The sequence below is a fragment of the Dermacentor albipictus genome, chromosome 4 (assembly GCF_038994185.2).
Source record: "Dermacentor albipictus isolate Rhodes 1998 colony chromosome 4, USDA_Dalb.pri_finalv2, whole genome shotgun sequence".
In the NCBI taxonomy this organism is placed as follows: domain Eukaryota; kingdom Metazoa; phylum Arthropoda; class Arachnida; order Ixodida; family Ixodidae; genus Dermacentor; species Dermacentor albipictus.
In genome coordinates, this window is record NC_091824.1 from 91,153,307 (window position 1) to 91,174,647 (window position 21,341).

Consider the following 21,341-nt stretch of genomic DNA (forward strand, 5'->3'; position numbering starts at 1 on the left):
CTTTTGTACGCCTTCCTGCGTTCCTTTGTGCGCCTTGTTGACTAGGTCTCCTGCAGCAGCGCGCGTCGTTGCCAAACGTGTTAAGCTACAGCTGTCTGAAGAAATCGTTTGGGGAATGTCATGGTCACCATTGATGGAAAGCTCCTAAACCTTTGTTTGCTTCTTCTGTTTACATAATGGTATGAAAACTCGCGTCGACGTCGTCGGCTGGCACGGAGTAGCTGTACCCCCGAATGATGTAGGAATGCCTGTCGTGCGTTCATATACTACACACACGCTTCGCAAGGAAACGGCGCGCGTCACCTTCGACTGCGCCCCCGTATTACAAGGCGCCGTCCGTTAATTGCGAGCTTTTCCGCAGCCGGCTTTCTTGCGTCGCGTAGCGTGCTCTCTGTCGCCGCAATAAATCGACGCCGTCGCGGGTGCGACCAGTTCCGAGCGCGTACAGACAGACGCACGCTCGGAGGCCACGCACGCATGCACGAACAATGAGGTCGACGCCTGCCGCTTATCGCGCTACTTAGCCGGCGCCTAAATAAACGTGCGAGGCATGCGGGGGGGGGGGGGGGGGGTGCAGGGCGAGAGGCGAGTGTCTCTGCGATTTCGACGAGGCTCGGGCCGGTTCTGCAGTGGCGTCCGCCGCGATGTGCGGCGTGTGTGTACGTGCACATTCCGGACGCGTGCGCCGCTGGGCCTCCGACTTCCGCAGCTTTGACGGTGCATGCATACACTCGTCCGAGTTATACCGCTATGGGGGCTCTGCTCCGGATTTCGTGCGGCCCGACCTCCCCGCGGAATACCCCAGCTGGCTCCCAAATTTTTCTTTTCTTTCTTTACCGGACCATTCGGCGCTCTCCGCACGCGTTAGCAATTCGCTCGGTCCCGATTTTTCGACCGGCTTCCGGGCCTCCTGCATTGGCCGCGTTGCGGCGCCGGCTTCTATGCGCACGAGCCCGGCGCGGCGGCGTCTCTGGGTCTCGCGGCTTTTCTGGCGCGCTTTTGATCTGTGCTCGATCTTGCAAGGCTTCTCGAGGCGCCCGCTCGCCCGAGTTCTCCCTTCGATGGCGAGCCGCGGGCATCGTGAGCGACGCGGCTGCAGCCTGCGTCTGCGAATGCGCAACAATTAGGCCGCGCCGTACGCATGCAGAGCGGCCAGAAGCGCTCTATGTGACCGAGTTGAGCGGCGGAAAGGGATAGTAAGTTTGAAAGCGAAAGTTATCGAAGGGTGAGGCACAGTGGTTGGTCTTAATAGCTTGCGCGCTCAGCCGTGAGCGTTTTATCGTTTTCGTTGGCGCGTCGTTAGGGGGCGCGTTGGATCTTAACGCACGTGCGCGCAACGCGAATTCACGTACAGTGCTCACGGAATGAAACACAACAGCGATTATTTGGTAGAACCCAGCATATGTGCACAGAACTCGAGAGTACCATGTCATGTCGCTATTAATCTGGTCACTAAAGATGACTCTGACTCCGCTCTAAGCGTACACACCAAAGTTACGTCGATGTGACACGAACTGCAGCCGGTGGAAACGAAAGTATGGGCATTAGCTAGCCCTAAATTGACGCGTTTCATTCCGTGAGCGCTGTACCTGTTCAGCGAGTGAGCAGTCCATCGCGACGTCTATATGTGCGATCAGTCAGGAGGGTGCGACTGTGGCAAATACTATGACCGCTGCTATGGGGTTTATTGTTTTACTTCTTCGGGAGTGATGCGGTGAAGCAGGGACGCGAGCTATTCTTTGGCCTTTGCGATACTTCCTCACGTTTCAAGACATTAAAGGAGAGATGACTAACGAGCTGATACTGCTCCTGAAGAAATCACCCTATACTGAGAGGAAAAGCTATTTCTACGCAGAAAAGAGAAAGAACAAAAGTAGTAATAGTATTCACACGACATGGAAGAGAATCGGCCGATGACAGCCTTTTTTCTCAATTCAGACATGTTGCAAATACTCATTAAACACTGTGCATACATTCCCTCTGCACACATGCATACATTCTATCTGTTGCGTTCTTCGCTCGCCTGGCCAGCATTTTATTATGGATAAGTCGTGTCCTCCCGTCTCAATCGCATGACCTCCCGCTGTTGCGCTGGTTATGCTGCGTGTTCTTTCCTGCGACGATTTCGCAGCTGCATTCAAGACTCTTGCCAATGCGAATTGCTGAGTCTCTTTTTCTAGCGCAACATTTGTGCTAAGCGTCGGCACCCATTCGCGCTCCGATTGGAAGGAGAGAATGGGTCACTGCCGGAGAGAGAGAGAGAGAAGGTGGGGAAGGAGGGTGGGGGGACGCAGATAAGCCAAGCAAGTCAACTAGACACTCGTCCGATTTGCTACCCTACGCAGGGAGAAGGAGGTTAAGGGTTGAAAAGAAAGAAAGGAGATAAAACAGTGAGGGTACCGCGTACCGCGTTATTTAGAGCTGCACATAAACGATCAGTCGCTCACTGAAGCCTGTCGACTTCAGGGACCTCAGTTAATGCACGTATCGATGTCTGCGTTTGGCCACATGGCCACAGTACAAGTTGCTTTGTCACCAAATGTGGTATTCGATCCGGGTGATCTAAAGCGGCGCGAACTTGAGGGCGCTGACTGGCGTAGCGGAAATCATATATATATATATATGTATATATATACATATATATATATATATATATATATATATATATATATATATATATATATATATATATATATATATATATATATATATATATATATATATATATATATATATATACACACGACACTGTCCTCAATCCTCAAACCCTCAACTCTTTCGCGAATGCGGGTCACAGGTCCCAATAAGGACGTGAATGCCACACCGAGTGAGTGGCCCGTTGTCGTGGGCGATGTATACGTACGATAAGGTCATAAATGCGCATGCGCTGAAGCGGACGCTGTGTCAGCTTATGAAGGCTCGCACGTTCGTTCGTTTGCCGTTGATGGGCACCCTTTATAACTTTCGCTAGCGTTCCTTCTTGTTCTTCGGCGCTGTCTTAACACTCGACACCCAGCTTCTTGCTCGTTTCCTAAGACGTTCTAATTACTTTTCGAATTCCTCTTCCTTCGCTAACCAGTTCCGTCAATACTTCGCGCGAAAGCTTTATCACTCGCACCCGTAGATGAGTCTTCGAAGGTTAAATACTAGGGACACACGCATCTTTTGTGTACAGTGTGTATACAACTTTGCTTAATGCAGTCAAGGTGGCGGCCATGATGAACCTTCGCTCTTTACCGAGTCAGCGAAAGATATGTGCTTTCGGCAAATACGAAAGTACCGGGCTATAGGAAAAACAAACACCGTTCAACACCAGCCCGAAAGCCGTCGCAGCCGCCGCCGCTGATGGTTAGACGCCAAGAGCGGTTCTGTTTGCGCGCTGGAGGAAGAAAACCAGCTTCCCATTCTGTACGGCAACTCACCACGGCCGTGCGGTACCGCGTGGGGCGGGTTTTTGCTAGCGGCTTTCGCAAGTGCAACGGTCCGCGCTGCTTTCATCGAGCGTTCATCGGGAGCACTTCCACGCGGAAGGTGCGCCCCAAAGCGATGTTTGGCCGTTCGCTCGACGGACCACCAAATGCACTGGCCTGGGGGAACATCGTGGCCCGAATTCGGTTCGCCGCTGCCGGGTTTCTTCTTTTTCTGCTTCTCTTTCAGTGAACACTGTGGGTGTTTTGGCGGACACAGCAGGCAAGGAAGAGAAAACAATGCAGTGGAAGTGGCTATCGCATGTGGGGAGAAGCCCGAGGCCACGTCTCAGAAAGTGAGTAGCATTCCGACCATGGTACACAAAAAATGGCAGAGACGACGTGTAGCTTCGCTGCCTAGGTCCCAGCCGACTATTCTAACATGTACATCCATGGATACGACTTCTTTATTCGCCGTTTTCTACCCAAATAGTTCGCTTGGACCAGTGGATCACCATTACAAATACTTTTGGGTTACCACTATGGGATATATACCAGCGCAATGCAATAGAGAGAGAGAGAGAGAAAGAAAGAAAGAAAGAAAGAAAGAAAGAAAGAAAGAAAGAAAGAAAGAAAGAAAGAAAGAAAGAAAGAAAGAAAGAAAGAAGAACAAAAAAAGGTGGGGGAGGGAACCTTACCAAAACAAGAATGACAATCTGTGCCGTCTGGAACGGTTTGGTCACCCTAGAAATGATCTCGGATTTGAGAGCTTGGGAATTCGATTTGTGGCTCCCGGTGGTTTAGAATTTTCTTCGATTCGCTTTATTGCGCCATTAACGTGCACTGGCGAATGTTATTTGGTAAATGAGCATTGCGCTGAGTTGGAGAAAAATGTTGGAAAGAAAAAGAGAGACCGGGCGGATAGGACGGACACTCGCTAGCAACTGAGCACGGATGCTTGTGTACCGTTGCGGTGGTGAAATGGTAGAGCGTACTCCTCCTATGTAGGAGGTCTTGGGCTTGCATCCCGATGTAGCCGGAAACCCACCGTTTTTTTTTCTTCACATGGCTAGAGATGTTCCGATATCCGGCATTTATTTATTTATGTGGGTTGTCATCTCGAAAAGGTGAATAAGGTCTCTGAGCGCCCCCTTATCTCACCAAAGCTTTGGTGAAATAGTCGAGCTTCCGCCGCTGCTGTGGGAGGCCGACTAGTGGTGCCGCCGGGTACCTATACCAGTAAAATAGGCACAAGCGCGCTCCCAGCCCGGTGCTCAGGTACTACGGTAGTTTCAGGCGCTTGGAAGGACGCCAACCTGATGAGAAGTTGGCGGCACGGAGCCGCCAGACTACCTTTTGACCGTAGCGGTGGCCTAGCGATCTTGAGCATCCGCCTCCACAGCGGGATGTTACTGGGTTCGAATTCCGGTGTCGCCGAAAACCCGCCGGCTTTTCTAATGGACAGGGATGTCCCCCAGCCTACATGGTTCTCGGCTGTTTGTGGGGATTCGCATTTCGAAAGGGGGCTCTATAGAGACTTCTATAGGCGTATTCTCTGGGTGTCCCTTGTCCAATCACAGACGGCATTCTGGTAGAGCATCATCTGAGGCTGTGGGAGGCAGACTCGCGCTGCCGTTGAGTTACTATACCGGTAAAATAGGTGCAATCATGCCCCTGGTCAAGTGATCGGCCATTATATGGGACCTCACCGCTTGGAAAAGGGCGTTTCTATCCAACCCGAAGGTGTCCCCACCTTATAGTGGGAAATTCCGCTACATGGGAAATTTCCGCTACAGGAACGACCCAGACACCTCTTCTGAGATTTGTCGGGCATTTTTCTTTCGGCTTGGCTCTTGCGCAGCAAGCATACATCGTCTGTGCGAACTTCATCTCAAGCAACGCACCATACACCTGTGCCCCTGCTTCCAATACAAAAGTTTCAAAAAGAAGCGGCAAGATAGGAAAAGCGATGTATAATCAAGCCGAACGTCATTGCGTCACCAAGCAATAGTAACGGCACCTGCAACAATTTCGTGATTGACGCCCACGCACCGCAATGCAGCTCCTCGCGAGTCGATGTTTGTTTCGCGAGGTGATCGCTCACATCCACACGGTGTTGCGAAACAAGACTGATGACAGCGTCGGTGGCGAATATGATATTGACTCTGCTGTGGGTCGCCGTGTGTTAGGAATGCGTACTTGTGCGAGCGACTCAAGGCGTACCGAGTTAAGTGGCAAGGTTGGTCTGTTTTTATGCGAAGCATATTACGAGGGCTCAACCCAGCTCCTCAGGCGCGGCGGTGACCATGAAATCACGTGACACCGTGACGTCACGACAGAGGAGAAGTGGCTTTGGCTCAACTCTTGCAAGACGGGCTGGGTGGAATCGAACCAGGGTCTCCGGAGTGTGGGACGGAGACGCTACCACTGAGCCACGAGTACAACGCTTCAAAGCGGCACAAAAGCGCCTCTAGTGAATGCGGTGTTGCCTTAGAAACGCGCTGTTTCTAAGGCGTGCGTCTCTTGCTCAGGCGCACATTTCGTTGCCGCGCCGAACGCTGCTTTGCTCGACGCTCACCGCGTCCAATGCGGGGCGCGTAGTCGCTGCCCTGTAGCCCATTGTCTTACACCCCTTGGCGGGTCGACGGGAACGCTGTCGCGTTCCACTCTTGAAGGCGAAGAAGTAATGCATGAGTTGTTTCTTCGTCTAGCCGAACCAAATATAGCCAAGCAACAGCAGTTCACCAGGCTAAACAGTGGTTCAACAACTAAAATAAAGGCTAGTATGCTTCGCATCCTGGGCTTAACCTTACCTAAGCCACAGCCATTTTTTTCAATGTACCCGCATGAATTTGCGCCGACACGCACATTTCCTATGTGTGGCTTAACCCATAACAGTAGAGTCTCGAATTCGTGCGCGTAAATGTTTGTCATAGAAGGGTTTCTTAGATAAATAATTAAAGGAGGCTCGTCTCGTAACCAGCGAGGATTTGTTTTTGTACGCCGTCTCGCTGAAACTGCACGGAGTTTTGGAGGCTGTATATACAGGCTGAATTTCCAAAAGCTGTGTGCACAAGATTAGGTGATGACTGGCGGAGTTTTAGCTATCTTAATCGACCAATGGACGGGCCAACCGTGGCCCACTTTTACGCGTATACACTTGCTCCTTGTGAGACCCAGCGAGCATTTATCTATGACCTATATAGCGTATAGTATTACAACCTGCTCCCATTTCTTTGTCCTCCAAGAAACCATCAAGGTGGAGTAATTTTAACTGCATAACGCATGCACGCACTCACGCACACACACACGCACACACACGTGCACACACACGTGCACACACACGTGCACTTAGAGAGATTGGAAACAAGAAAGAAGGACAGGTTACGTACTGCGTATAGTGAGAAAAAGGAGCGTGCCAGTGGCACGTGAAACTCTGTACGCAGAACAAGTCGCGCACTCATTGATCTGGTCGCACACAGCGCGTATGCGATGGCGCCAGGTGGCCGAACGTGATCTCTCGCGCTCTATCTTCGACCACGATCTCAGGTCGTACGGTTCGTTTGACACGAGCAGATTTAGTGTCACACCATGCACGGGGACAGAGCGCGCACATCGAGTCGCACGACGACGCCTTCAGGCGTAAAACTCCGGTCGCATGCGCAGTTCGTATCGTCCCGAAAAAAAAAAGAAAGAAAGAAAGAAAGAAAGAAAGAGGAGCACCTCGCTGACCTCTCGAAACCCGCTAAGCCTGCCTCGTGCGCCAGCGTGTCCCGGAGTCGAAGAGTGTATATACACACAGAGAGAGAGGCACTCGCGGCATTCCTTAATGCACAAGATCGAAAGCGTTCGAAAGCGTGCTCGCTGCATGGCGCCCGCGGAGTGTGCGTGTGTGCCACTTCGAGTCGAGAGGTAGGTTTGTCGCCAGAAGAAAAGAAAAAAATACATATATATCAAAAGTCGAGTACAAAAAGCACGAAGGCAAACGCGTAAGAGTGCGAAGCGTTGTCTCTGCAGCAGGTGGCTGCGCAGTTCTTCGGCAATTGGTGCGATCTCAATCTGACAGCAGAAAACGGGGACACGCGTTCACACGCGCGACACTGTGAGGCGCCGCCTTGCGGCGGATTGAGCGGAACGTCAAGAGCTGCGGCGGCCTTCCCATCCGTTGCTTCGGGCACCGCCGCAGCTTTTCCGTGCTTCGTTAGGCACCAGAGGCCCCCTTTCGAGATGCGAGAGAGGCGAGTTGTCGCGCAGGCTTGGGGCGCGCTGTTCGCACCACGTGCGATCCCTTCTCCGGCTGAGTTGCGCCCTACCTAACCACGGCTCGTGGAACACAGTGGTTCGGTCCACTTAACTCGGTGACCCCGTGCGTTGTCTCTTTCGCGGCTCATGTTCTATGGTACCGATTCTTGAAAGGAGCACAGAATAAAGCCACGCGACTGCCTGGATTCAGGTGAGCGCAGAAGCAGCGCGCCCCATGTTATAAACCTGTGTTTTGCAAAGGGCTCAGTGTAAAAGTTAATGGATCCCACGAGTGTAGCTTTAGCGGCTGCTATACGTCCTGAAGCACTGAGCCAGCCTGAAGGGCCACTAATGGCTCACACTAAATTGGTTTAAACTGGTAAAGTACGTATCCTATCGAAATTATATTTTCGTGGTTCGACGCATAAGGCTTCTTCATTACTACAGCGAAGAAAATTTCCTTTCTAGAATTTCGCGCCGAAACATCTGCGCCATTACGTGAGCATGACGAGCCGTTCTTGCCCAGGAAAAGCTTTGGAAACTTGCTGGGTTGATTGCTTGCTTCCTTATTTACGGTGATAAACAACTAATAAAGCCCGTACATACACTGTCAAAAGTCAAGTCATTGTCACCGTGCCGTCGTCGTTACGGTCGTGCCCTTCCTGCCCTCCTTGACGTCATCATTGGTGACGATGGTACTGGTGTTTTATGTACTTTCAGCACTTACAGGGCTTTTCTTTAAACGGCCCTCTACAATTTATCTTTTCTCTATTGGGGAACCGTACAGCTTTGAAATTTCCTGACGAACGGAAATTGATGGAACTTCGCCGTCGATTGGAGCGTGGAGTGTTTCAGGGACCTGGGAAAAAACTTTCGTCCTGTAGGTCGAAAAGCACTGCACCACTCCGCCACGCGCACGCTTCGTATATATGGTCTGTATATATAACACGGAACGTTACCCCTCGCATGCATATAGTGGAGCCACTTATTTTTGGGCCAGCCTTTCCTCGCGTGAATCGTGCATCATCGCAGTAAACTTCCCCGGTCGTATCAAAACCGAGATGGAAAGTACGTCGGCGAATGGTGATTGCGTACACGAAGTGTGACGAGCCACTTCCGAGAAATTCGCGCACCCTCCGAGGCCACCAACCTCCCCGCAGCAGAAGTGCCATATATATAGTATATGTGCCTGCACCCGGCTCCGGGCGCGTTGTGTAGGAAGGGTGCGCCGCCGGCAAGCTGCTGTCGCTCTTCATTGTTCAAACATCCCGGAACATTCGTCCCTCCGCGACGTACTATGCACTGCACCCTCGTTATGTACGAACGAGTGGCGTGGCTCTTTACAGGAAGTGCGTAAGATATGCAACGCATATGGTGCCGTCACTTGCGGGCGGTCGTAGTCCCCGTGCGTATATGCGTTTTCCCGGATACTATAAGCTCTCACGTGTTTTTTTTTGTTTTTTTTGTTTTTTTTTTCTATCGGTGGCCCTTCGGTACTCTGGTACTGTTTATATTGTCTGTCTCGTTGCCTGGGCAACTTTTTTCTAAGTTGCCTGCAGTGTGGCTGCGGGCGTCGCATTTACAAACACCTGTTGTTTACTTAACATGATAGACAGTGCCTCGTACAATCTTTGCACGATAATTTTGTACCGAATTTGCCTCGAATAAACCAAAGGAAGACAGATTTTGACATAGTCCAGCTGACTAGGCGGAGCTTCACTATTGCTTTCCCTCTGAATCAAAGATATAGGTTGAACATGAAAGTGACGTTCGTACCTGCCTCTCACTTTAACGTCGTCTTACAGCTGGCATGCAAGATACTTTTGCCGGTAAAATTCGCTAATCAACAGGAAGTAATTTACCAATTTAACCTCCATGAGCATTTTCCTCTGATGTCCTAAGGCTGAAATCGTGGCCTGCCGTTTACTGCAGTCAGACCACCCACACAGAAACACTGGGAGAGTGCGGTCGAGGCTGCAAGCGTAGCTAGCCCTGCGCAGCTAGGCAGGCATGCGGCCGGAGCGCACGCCTGAGAGGTCGAACGAGGGTCACGATCCAGCTTCGCGCGTGAGAGCGCGCGTAAAGAACGCAAAGGATTCTGGGTCTACGTGCACAAGCTGAGCCCTTCAGGTGAAATAAGAACGGAGGAGACGAGTTCCCGGCACACGAAATGTTCCGGCCGTTCGGCATGTTGCTCTAGGACATGCGATGACATCTAAACAAAACAAACGGATTGCAGGAAAATTGAGAATTGAAATTATCCACGGTGCACAACATGGGCAGTCTCACGAAAGCAAAAAAAAAAAGCAAGAATGGGTGAGGAGGGCAGGCATCATCAACCCGAGACTAGGACGATGCGACAAAGGTAAGCCGCACGTATGTTTCTCATAAAGAAAGCTTCGCTATGAATAAATATTTGTCCTGCTCTGAGGAGGGGGGATAGGGGAGGGGGGTTTGAACCCTCGACCAACGCGCTTTCCGTGGATTTCGCTCTATACCATCTCTCAGCTAACCAGGTGGCTAACAGATTGCTAAGCGATGTCAATTTTATCGACAACTTAAATCGCAGGGACACTACATAGGGGATCCTCAGCCTGCAGCGAGCTATCCTACAGCGGGCTTGTTGTCTTCGTCACAATGACAGTTTCATACGCAGTTTTGCTTACATTTGAACAGCGACAAAATACGTGGTTGTCCATTGAAACTGCGACCTCAGCTCGTACACTGAAGAGTGTTTAACAGGTGAACGTGTCGTTACAAACGATGCTTGAACGATCTATATGAATATTAAATTCCAGATCTTCTTTTGTCTAGGGCGTAATAGTGTAACACTTCTATTTCCAATTCCACGTGGACGTTATCAATAGAATGTATAGAACGGGGCAAACAGAATTCTTATTTTATACCATCCTTGCCTTGAATACATCGCCACAAAACTTTGCTCATTTGTCAACAAGAGTGCAGAGAGAAGCTCTAATGTGGGAATCAAAGTAATAATCTTTCACTTCCTGTAGTAATTACACGAACAGTCGCCTTCCTGAGTGCGTATTGACAGAGAGAGAGAGAGAGAATGTGGACTATATGTATACAAGGTGGACCGTCCCTTAAAAGGTCGACCGAAACTGTTGGGTAAGGAGGAGGAAAAACTTTATTTGCTCTAATTTATTAGAAATTAGTGGTGGCAGATGTGGTCGGCCGTCTTCACGGTCAAACAAACCAAAGTTAACCACGAAGATGTGCTTACGTGTGGTCCATTGAAAAATCCAGTTGGCACATCTGTACACATGTATATAAAGGAAAGTGGCATGACGATAGCGACTGCATTTCAGGCGAGGGATGTTTCACCTCGTCATAAAGGTGGCGGTTTATTCATCGATTAGTGACATCTACCAAGTAATGCTAAGCGTCACCACGCAGCCTTGCTATAACGGAGACAGACGTATGCTCTATGAATATAGATATACCCACAGGCATTTTCACCTGTCTCGTACCGTACAAGAACGTGCGGCGAGGCCGCGAATGGAAGCAGGTGAGGCTTGACGCATCACCAAGGGTAGGCCGGGACAGCTGCTGTCGCTGCTTTCACTTTCGTCTTCTCTCTCTCTCTCTTTCTCTCTCTCTCTCTTTCTTTTGTTTTCTGAGTCCCTCAAGCGCCAAGGCTTCCTTTCACGCATTCCTTTGCGTCCCAACGGTTCACATTCGGCCCCCTAAGTAGCACAGACTTTACGAAGTGAAATCCACCGAGAGACGCTGTGAAAGAGCGACGGGTAATGGCTTTTCGGCGCGAAGCAAGAAAAATTAAGTCGAGACGATGGATACTTTCCTCTCGAGCGTCGAGCCAGTCAAAGAAGCCACCTCAGCTCGCTTCCGTCTATCAGCTGGAATGCGCGCCCTAGCGGTGCAATGAACAGCCGCCGACGGGCGCCTCGGAATAGAAAAGAACCCCCATAAGGCCACCGCACAGCACGAACTCTGCGGCTCATTCTGCCGAGACATTCATTATTGCGTCCTCTCTCTTCAGTGGCAGAGTGCTGCTGACTCGCCGACGCCCTCTGACCCAGTGTCAAGAGCACATTGGGCGGCAAATTGAGATGGCTGACTCACGTCCTTTCGCCCATCCTCGCTTCGTTTATCCTTCCCACGCGCGCTTGCGAACTCTACGCGAGATAACTAGTGACGTGAAAAGGGAGAGGGGAGGGAAAGAAGCCATGGCTTCTTCCTACGCTCTCGAACGGCGCGTTGACCGACTGCTTGCCGAAGCAGGGCCCCCTCTTTATTTGTTTGTTGGCTTTGCGCATCAAAAAGAGTATTACGCGCATCGCTGCGCGTTCAGAGCTGCGTTGCGCGCGCAGCTGGATTTGGGGAGGGATGGTGTAGACGCCTCCAGAATGACCGCCCAACTGTGGACGTGCGCCAAAGAGAGAGATTAAGGAAGAGTATCGTGCATCTTCATCAGTCTTCCGCTTGCGATTCCTTCAGCGTACTTTGTACTCGCAGTGTGTTGAGACGTGTGACGAGCACGGAACGTCCGTTAAACCCGGAACATGTAACGGGTGATGGATTAACCGAATCGATGGCCGCACTGCAGGCAACTATACTTCCTCCTTGGTTACTGAGTGAGTTGGGCTGCGTTTGAAAAAAAAAAAAAGAACGTACAAACTCCTTCTCTTGCCAAATCACACGTAGCAAGAGGAGCGAATATACATCTCAATGACCCAACTGCAAGGGGGATGATGATGTTATAAATATTTTATCAGTGTTTCTCTTTGTCAAAAGGGGGCGAGGGTTTGGGAGGGAAGGGGGAGTGGCGTTATTCGGTTTCGCAGTCGCTGTACAGATATTTTGGACACGCAAATACCAGAGCAAAGTTCTGAAGAGGGAAAGAAGGGTAGAAGGAATGCAATCACCTTTAGCGTGACTGTGGTTCAATATACTTATACATTCCCCTCCCCGTTTGTTTTGTTTACGGTTATTGCTCAACAGGCCGAGAAAACTAAATGCGCGCGACATAGGCAGGAAGTTTTCATTTTTCTAGGGAGCTCTGGGGCCCGACGAGCTTTCCCAACCCCATATATGTGTGTGTGTGTGTGTGTGTGTGTGTGTGTGTGCGTGTGCGTGTGCGTGTGCGTGTGCGTGTGCGTGCGCGTGCGTGTGTGTGTGTGTGTGTGTGTGTGTGTGTGTGTGTGTGTGTGTGTGTGTGTGTGTGTGTGTGTGTGTGTGTGTGTGCGCGCGTGTGTGTGTGTTGCACTTGAGGAAACTTCGTGTGATTTAGAAGAATTTTTCATTGAAGTGACGGCCTTATATGAGAATTTACAAGACCACATGGTAGGAGACAGTTTGATTTCACAGCCTGAGTCCTCTCCCACCACCAAGAATCTGGCTTTTCTCGGTGGTGTAATCTTCCTTCGTAATTGTCGTATACTTCGCTATTACTTCACCTTTCCGGCGAAACTGCAGCCTCTCTTTGTATCTTTTTTGTATTTTTCTGTGAGTCCGAGCATAAGCGCTCCTGCACATGACTGCTGTAGATTCTGATTTCGAGTGAATCCGGCTGACCTTATTTAAATTACCGAGATGCCTCAAATCTCATGCAACAAGACTTTAAAAAACAGCAATTGCGTTACTCGAAGAAAACCTCATGCATATTGCTTCCAGTACAGTGGAGTAGCCGCTAGTAATTCTTTCGTTTCTGAAATTTAATTGGACAATTGCAATTAATTAAGTAATTCGAGAAGTACTGTCCTATCTACTGTATCAAAGTGTCAATGAGGCATTTGTAGGTACCCCCAGGCAGCCCCAAATGACATCTAACTGCTGTCTTTCCAGTGGTGTACTAATTGCGTGCAATATTTTCCGACTCGCAAACGAACCTCACGAAATACTAAAAGTACCACGTGAATGCGCTCACACCCGTATCCATAAAGCAGCGCCCTCAAATAAGCTGATTGAAAAAAAAACCGCATTGCCTGTCGCGAAACCGAAGAGTCTACGCATCAAGAAGAGAACATACGCATCACCTTAATAACGGTACGGAAGGAGCACCAACAGCAGATTTCGCGGCTTTGCAGCTATTCCTTCCTCTCAACGTCACACTTTGCATACGTCTCTCAAGGTCGACTAATCACTTTAATAACAAAATCCCCTTGATAACGCGGCTGAAGCGCCGCTCTGACCACGCACGAAACGCGAAAATCAATGTAATAGTTATAGCACGTTTAAAATCCCAGCATATAGCTCGCACCGCATCGACAGAGTGCGCGCGCAGCTATATTTCGCGCCAGAAACCTGCTTTGGACCAAAGCCAAATTAAAGTGGCGTTTTTAATTTTCCTGGGAGTGTATGAGTGCTGCAAAAACAAGTTCATGACATAAAATAAAACCGAAATAAAGAAACGGGGAAGCGGGCCATGTGTTGAGAAAAGGCAAAACCGATGCGTTCAAGAAAGTAGTATACTTTTAAATGAGCCGAATTGGCAATCGGACGCCTCTACAAAAAAACAAACAAACGAAAATACATCAGATTTCAGTGTGCCGTTATTATTTGTGAAATAGTAAGCGTCGTTGAACACTAGCTGCTGCCTAGAAGACGTGTTCGAATAGGTCTCCTTCTGCAGCTACGCATTAAGTACTGAGTCCGCTTGATCACATCTTCAATGGCTTTCTTGATGACCGACGCACGAATTCTACGGCAGACATCCGTTATCCTTGTCTTGAGGCAATATGATGCTCGTCTCGATCATGTAAGCATGATCTTTCAGATAACCCCAAAGAAAGAAATCGAGTGGAGAGAGGTCAGGTGACCTAGCCAGCCAATCTACAGGCACGTGCCCTCCTATCTATTACGTTTGAAAAGTCGCAGCCAGCCAGTTTCGTGCTCGGCTGCTGCTGTGTGCCCCATCTTGCTGGTGCCACAGAAGTGGAAGACGTGACAGCGGGACTGCGCTGAGAAACGCGTCCACCACTCTTTCGAAGATTTCGTCCACGAAACGCTGTCCAGTTCAGTGTGTGATCGAAGGAGATGAGACCGATTGTAGCACCGGCGTAAATTCCGCACCCAACATTGAACGACCACTGGTACTGGTGCTGATTGCGCTTTACCCAGTGTGCCTTGTAATCACTCCAATATTGTGCGTTATGCAAATTTACCAGCGCATTTTTGTGAAAATTGACTTCATCTGTGCACATTGTGTTCAAAAAAGTCCGGTGACTCTTCGGCTTTTGTGAGGGCCCAATTCAAGAAATCTATAGTCGGATGCAACTTTAGAAAAAAGGGGGCGTTTACTCCTCCGAGGCGGGTGCACACGAGCATCCACCAATGGGCACGCACTCCGGACCGACGTCATGCGCCGGACGGCCGGTGACTTCGCCGCTTCGGTCATCTGGGCGGGGCCTCCCCTTTTTTCTAAAGTTGTATCCGACTATAGACGATTCTACAGGTCCCTATCTTTCAAGCATATTGGTGCTCGTTAAGGTGGTACGGGTGAAAGGCCGTCGTTTATAATACTCCAGACTGATGACTTGGAAATTGGTACATGGGCGACCACGTCCCTACGCTAGCATGAGGGTTGAGGCCATAAATGCTACAATATCTGTGCGAAGGCTAGGACTCAAAGATGGAGTTCTACGCAGCTGTTTCTTGAAGCTGCCGGTTTGTCTCAGGCTTTCATCATTTCTGATGATAGTTGACGCGTTTGGTCTACCGCCACACTTCAACGACTGATATATATTTGCGGCCTTCCTCTTGTCATTTGCAGCTCCCAAGGCAAGGATAGTATTTTACCGTCTGCTCATTAGAGAAAGTCGTGGTGACTGAGACGAAACAAAACGTCCATTTATATATTTGCACTGACGTTGTCAATTCGCTTTTTGTGGTGATAGGTCTTGTGGCAAAAAAAAAAAGAACCAACCGTACACTTTATTACGCTAAGAGAAGAGCTATCACAATTTGTTTCCAACGGACACCAAACGTGACGTGTTACTTCAGCCGAGACGCGGCAGATAAGGCACTAGCTCGATCACGATGTTTTACAGCGCAGCTCTATAAGGCTAGCCGATTCGTCCGTCCGTCCGTCTGTCGCCTGTACGCCGAAAACACCTGCGCAACCCCGTGCGAATGCACGAGAAAAAAAGCGAGAGGCACCCGATTGGCTGCGTTAGTAGTGACGTCGTTACACTCCTGCGCAGCCGAGTGGGCGCGCAGCACTTTCTCTCCGGCTCCGAAATGGGTAGGCCACGCGTCATACGTACTCCTGAGGAGCAGGCAGCCTTCTATCAGCAACGCCGCGAGCAGAACCGGGAACGAGCTCGTCTACGCCGTCCCGATGCTGCAACCCAGGCACAGGAACTGGCTCGCACAGTCGAGCGCAAGCAGCAACTGCGTACCGAAGATCCAGCAGCCTACCGAGCCGTCGTTTAATGAACCGTCAAGATTAAACCAGTGATAAACACCGGGGCCGCAAGTTTCAGCTTCGCTGGTTAACCATCTGTACGGAGTGCTTGGGTGGTGATTTTTTTCTTTATTTCCTTCATTTCGTTTTGGCTAACCCAGAAGGAGCCTGTTCGAGGGCGCTGCTTTATGATGCGGGTGGGAACGCAGTCACGTGGTATTCGCCGTATTTCGCAGGGTTTATATATCAGTCGGAAATAAATAGTACGCTATTAGTACGTCGCTGAAGATACCGCAGTTACATGTCCATTGGCTGTGCCTACAAATGCCTCATTGACACATAGATAATTATGACAGTACGTCTCGCGTTAGGTTATTATTTACAATCACTTAATTAAATCTCAGTAAAGAAAAAATTACTGGAAGCTACTCCACTGTACTGGAAACAATATGCACTAGTGTTTCTTCGAGTAACGCATTTCTTTTTTTTTGTCTTGCTACATGACAGTTAAAATTGGGACACGCTGTATATATTTATGACACCTGCATGTAATTGCACGATATTTCCAGCCCTAATAAATGTTGTAAATTATAATAAGTGTTTTCTTAATGAGTCGTTCGCTTTGCTTATTGGAAAGAGAAGTGATACCTAGGCACATATCATCCACGCGCCTTTCACACGCCCTTGATAAAAAGCTGCGCCGAAGGGGTCACTAAGGTCTGCAAGTTTTTCTTCTTTTTCAGGGTCAAAAAAAGGCACGCAAAACATTTTGAGGCGAGGTGAACGTACAGCAACATATTCATTCTGTAGGCATAAGCTATCCATACCTTCAGCAATAATTGTTAATTGGCTACCTCCTTCTCTTTCAAACTATCATAAAATTTATCCGGTGTATATATTTAAATATATTGTGTATGTGCATGGTGTTTACAGTGGAAAATTAAAACAATGTCGAAGTGAGAAAATACGGGTGAGGCAGCCACCTCTGGTAATCTCTATTGCGCTTGTTCTCCTATTGTCAGGATTTGCAGAAATAAAGCAAAGTATTAATTAATATCCATGCACGACTGCGCCAACAATGATGCAGTAAGCTATTAGCCATAATAAAATTTTTGGTGAAAATGTCTGGGCAAGTGAAAAGAAACCTCGAATGATGTGGATGACAAAACTCTGGTAACGGCACGTTAGGTGGGGAGGAGGGGGGGTGCGGGCTTTGGCATCGCCAGGAGGGGGGCTCAGCCCCACACCCCCTCCGTAGTCGGCGCCTATGGAGCGCGATACATTTCAACGCCGTATGCCGCAACCAAACGCAACCACCGTTCCCCCCCTCCCACCCCCCCTTATACGGCGGCACGCCTCTTGCGCTTGCCATAAACAAAGCTTACTGCGGCTTGCGACATAGTCGTGCGCACACTGCGGCCATTGTTCTCGGCACTTCCCGTCGCCGCACACTGTATATAATCTAGCGTCGTACAACTATAAGCGTGCGCCGACTACAACAAAGGAATCGCGGCCACGCGCGCCCGAGGCCTTCTCGAAGAAGCCGCGTGCCTCATGCTGCGTCGTCGCTCGCTCGGCCATCTGCCTGTCTCCCGTGCCTGGCAGGACTTAATGGCCACTTCCATTACTATTGGGCTCCTGGGCAGAAGTGCAGACAGAGGAAAAAGAGAGAGAGGGGGGAACCGTGCGCGTGCCGTCAAGAGGCGTGCACGTGTGCGCGCAGGCCCGCAGTCGTGCGCCAGGCACGCGTGTATCCCTCTTCCCCCCCGGGCCGCGACAGATGTTCGCGCAGCAGCGTGCCTTGCGTCCTTGAAAGGCGAAGAAACGCCGTCGTCCACTGGCTGCCCGGTCAGCGGGTGCGGCGTGAGGTGTCCCGCACCCACTTCCTCCTCGCTTGCTCTGTGGCTCCCCTCGCGACCGACTTCTCGCATGTGGTGCGTGTGTGTGCGTGTGCACTTTCTCGGGGAGTGTGCCCCCGAGGAAGCCGTCGCGAGAGTCACGAAGTGCGCTCCCGGAGAAGCGGCGTCCCGGGGCCCGTGTTTCGCGAACTCGCGTGACTTTATGCCTGCCGCCGCAGATGTTTTATAAGAGCGAAGAAAACGAAGGAGAAAGGTCTAAGTTCTGGCACGTTATACAACTGGGTCGTGAGCGTAATTTCGGCGCGTTCGCCACTGCGGTGCCACGTAAGTTTCCCCGAGACAGAAGAAAACTGCTTGCGAAAAACGGTTACGGCGAAAAACTACCGTTTGTTAGCGGATTTGACAAATCGTTTTCAGACTGGAAGCGTCGGGAACATATCATTGGTTCCTGTGCGTTCTTGCTTACGTGGCCTCGTGCATGCCAGCCTCCCGTTTGACTCAGCCAGGCGGGTCGCAATCCTTTCCCATCGTGTACAGTCACAGCTAGCCTCACTTTGATTATCGGTGGACTTTGTTACTCTGAGTCCTGGGCTCCCGCCCGAGATACGCTATATATGTATACGCTATTAACACGGTTGTGATACAATTTCCGCGCGAGGCAGAACTGGACTAAAGGACTGCATGTGACTCAGGTATGCTGTTGCGTTAACGACCAGTATGCATTGGGCCCTTAATATTATCATTATCATCATCCACACACAATCATCATTATAATCCATGTCTCTTTCGTTCCTTTTCCCAGCGCAGATATATATACAAGGAAGACAGGCATGTTAAGCAGTCAAGAGTCCGGTTGGTTGCCCTACCCCGGGGGAAGGGAAACGGGGAATAGAGAGAAGGGAGAGAGAGCATCAGGTTAACGCGCGTAAGCTCACGCCCACATATCTGCACTACTACAAATAAAATTCTTCCTCTCTCTAGCCACACTTCTATGATCCATCTGCTCCCAAAAGGAGCAAGGAATGCGTCTATTGCGAAACCACTCGTACTCGGCCGTGCGAAGGCGACCTTATAGAAATATCCATCGATACCGTGTAAACGGTGATACTGCGTTTTTGCTGTAGTAGACCGTTTTAGCATGGTATTAGCATTCTGCCGTTACTGCCACCAGTTTCAGGATGCAAGATAAACCAACTAGCCCAGTTGTCCATACTGTTACACTAGCACCCCATCTCCCCGAATGCACATGCTTGGTGGAACGGTGTACTGTCTGTACACCCCTACATAGAGCCTTTCCTGCGACTTCGCTAGACATTAAAGAAATTTTTGCGAATGCGGCATCAACCTAATCGTTCATACCGCGGAAACTAGTACCGGAAGTAGGATCCTCGCCAGACAGTTCACGACAAGCATAAATCTAACAAGCCCGCAATTAGGACACCTGACTGTTAGGGCAACCCTTTTTCTTTTTTCGTCCGGAAAAGCTAATGGCCACGAGTGCAAGACGGAACGTACGCAATACCCAAGCACAACTGACGCGTGCTCGCCGCCTGAACGCGCACGCGGGGTCATGCACCGCGTGCCCGACCAGAGACCGTCGTGTGTGCGCCAATCTGTCACACTGCCTCCACGAGCGCCGAACGTGCAATGTAAACCTCGCGACCGCCGATCTGCACCAGAGGACTGCGCCGTGATGTGCACTCTCGGAGATCCCGCAACTCGGAGAGTGTTTCGGCGGCTGACCACTGACCCTCCCATACCTCTGTGTGTGCAGGGACACGGCGGGCCAGGAGCGGTTCCGCACCCTGACCACGGCCTACTACCGCGGAGCCATGGTGAGTCAGCTGCTCTCTCTCTCTCGTTTCCGCGTCGGCTCCCGCGGCGCCGTTGCGAGCTTGCACGTGCACGGGCGCACCTACACCGGGGCGAAGGTGGCGGGGGCGCACACGACGCCCCGTTCTGGGAGCGACGTGCGCGCACCTGCGGATGACGCTCGAGCCGGTCTGTTCACGCGTGTCTGGCAGTTGTCAAGGTGTGCGCGTGGCGGATGGGATGCGGTGCCTTGAAATTTAGCTTCGCGACTGTGGAAGCATCCTAAACGATCGGACTGCCTGCGCGTGACACGCGCGTACCGCATGAGAGCACTTGAGCCCTGTATATATATATAGTGCAACAAATGCTCACTGAAGTTGGATCACTGTAATTGCCAACAGCGTTTGCACGTTCTTATAATTAAAACATAGAAGGACGTTTTATTGAGAGCTGGATGACTTCTCTTAGCTAGTGAGCTATATGATGTTGCATGCTCTCTCTCTCTTCTTTCTGTGTGTGTGGCGTACAGTAGCGCAAGAACGCCTCAGTCCGATTGCCTGAGGAGTTGGGCATTGCACTCCCGCCCTGGGGGAGTGGCAAACCACGTCCCAGCAGTAATTAAAAGAAATTGAGTGCCTCCAGACGTCCTAAGTATAGTTAGCGAACATCTACAAGCACGTAGGCTTGGTTCTATACAGACATCGCGGAGTGTTCTTATGTCAGCAAGAGAGAGAAAGCAAGGAGAGAAAAAGTAGGGAGGTAAACCAGGCGACCGTCTTACCGCATGGGAATGGCCTGCGGTAACCTGCGACGCTTTGTGGATTGTGGGCCCGAAGAAGCTATCGAATACCTGTTGTACAATTGCTTTCAGTGCGCGATGTCCAGCACATTTCTTTACACACGGTCACTAAGCCGACTGGTTTCCAGAACGTTTTCTGAAAGGAAAATTCTTGGACCCTGGTTACATCCATTGCTGACACACAAACTTCAGTGGTTATTTAGCGATAAATGCGAGAGAAATCCGTAGCATTACGTCACACCTCTTTGAGGTCCCGGATCCATGATTTAAACCGCGTTCACCACATTGCGAATCGTTGTGTTGAGGAGCTCACTCGACACCCGTCCTGCCTCATCGAGGGACGAAGTGTCACGGTAGTCAGGAGCAGACCGCCGTCACTTGCAATAAATAAATAAATAAATAAATAAATAAATAAATAAATAAATAAATAAATAAATAAATAAATAAATAAATAAATAAATTGTTATGGATGGGATGGGTTATTTATAAGATGATAGACGGTTAGCGTAGAGCAAGGGACAAGACGGTCATGCAAGGCCAACAGGCAGCCGCCAGCTCCTCGCGCACACCTCTACTTTCTCTTCCTTCGGCTGTGTCGTGCACTGTACTGTGTATATATCACTGTACCACGTTACCAGCTTTCCACACTTCACATACACATCCACTTTTACACTTCTTATGCTAACGCATTGAAAGCTATTCGTGCGCTACTGCAGATGTTTAAAGAACCACCGGCCTCAGTGACCGCGACAGTGTAGCCCTGCTGCCCGTCCTACTGTACGCGCGCACTGCTCCCTCTCTCTCTCTCTTTCTGTTCCCCTTTCTCTTGCGCCTAG

The 21,341-nt window shown here is 50.1% G+C and overlaps 1 protein-coding gene across 2 annotated transcripts in view; it reads left to right on the forward strand.

The window, feature by feature from the left end:
- The window catches only part of LOC135917685 (ras-related protein Rab-8A-like), a 138,686-nt gene that overhangs the window by 58,853 nt on the left and 58,492 nt on the right, over positions 1-21,341 (forward strand). For both annotated transcript variants that reach the window (XM_065451264.2, XM_065451263.2), the window contains exon 3: positions 19,669-19,729. In XM_065451264.2, coding sequence (XP_065307336.1) covers positions 19,669-19,729 — 61 coding nt within the window. The remainder of the gene's footprint in view (positions 1-19,668; positions 19,730-21,341) is intronic.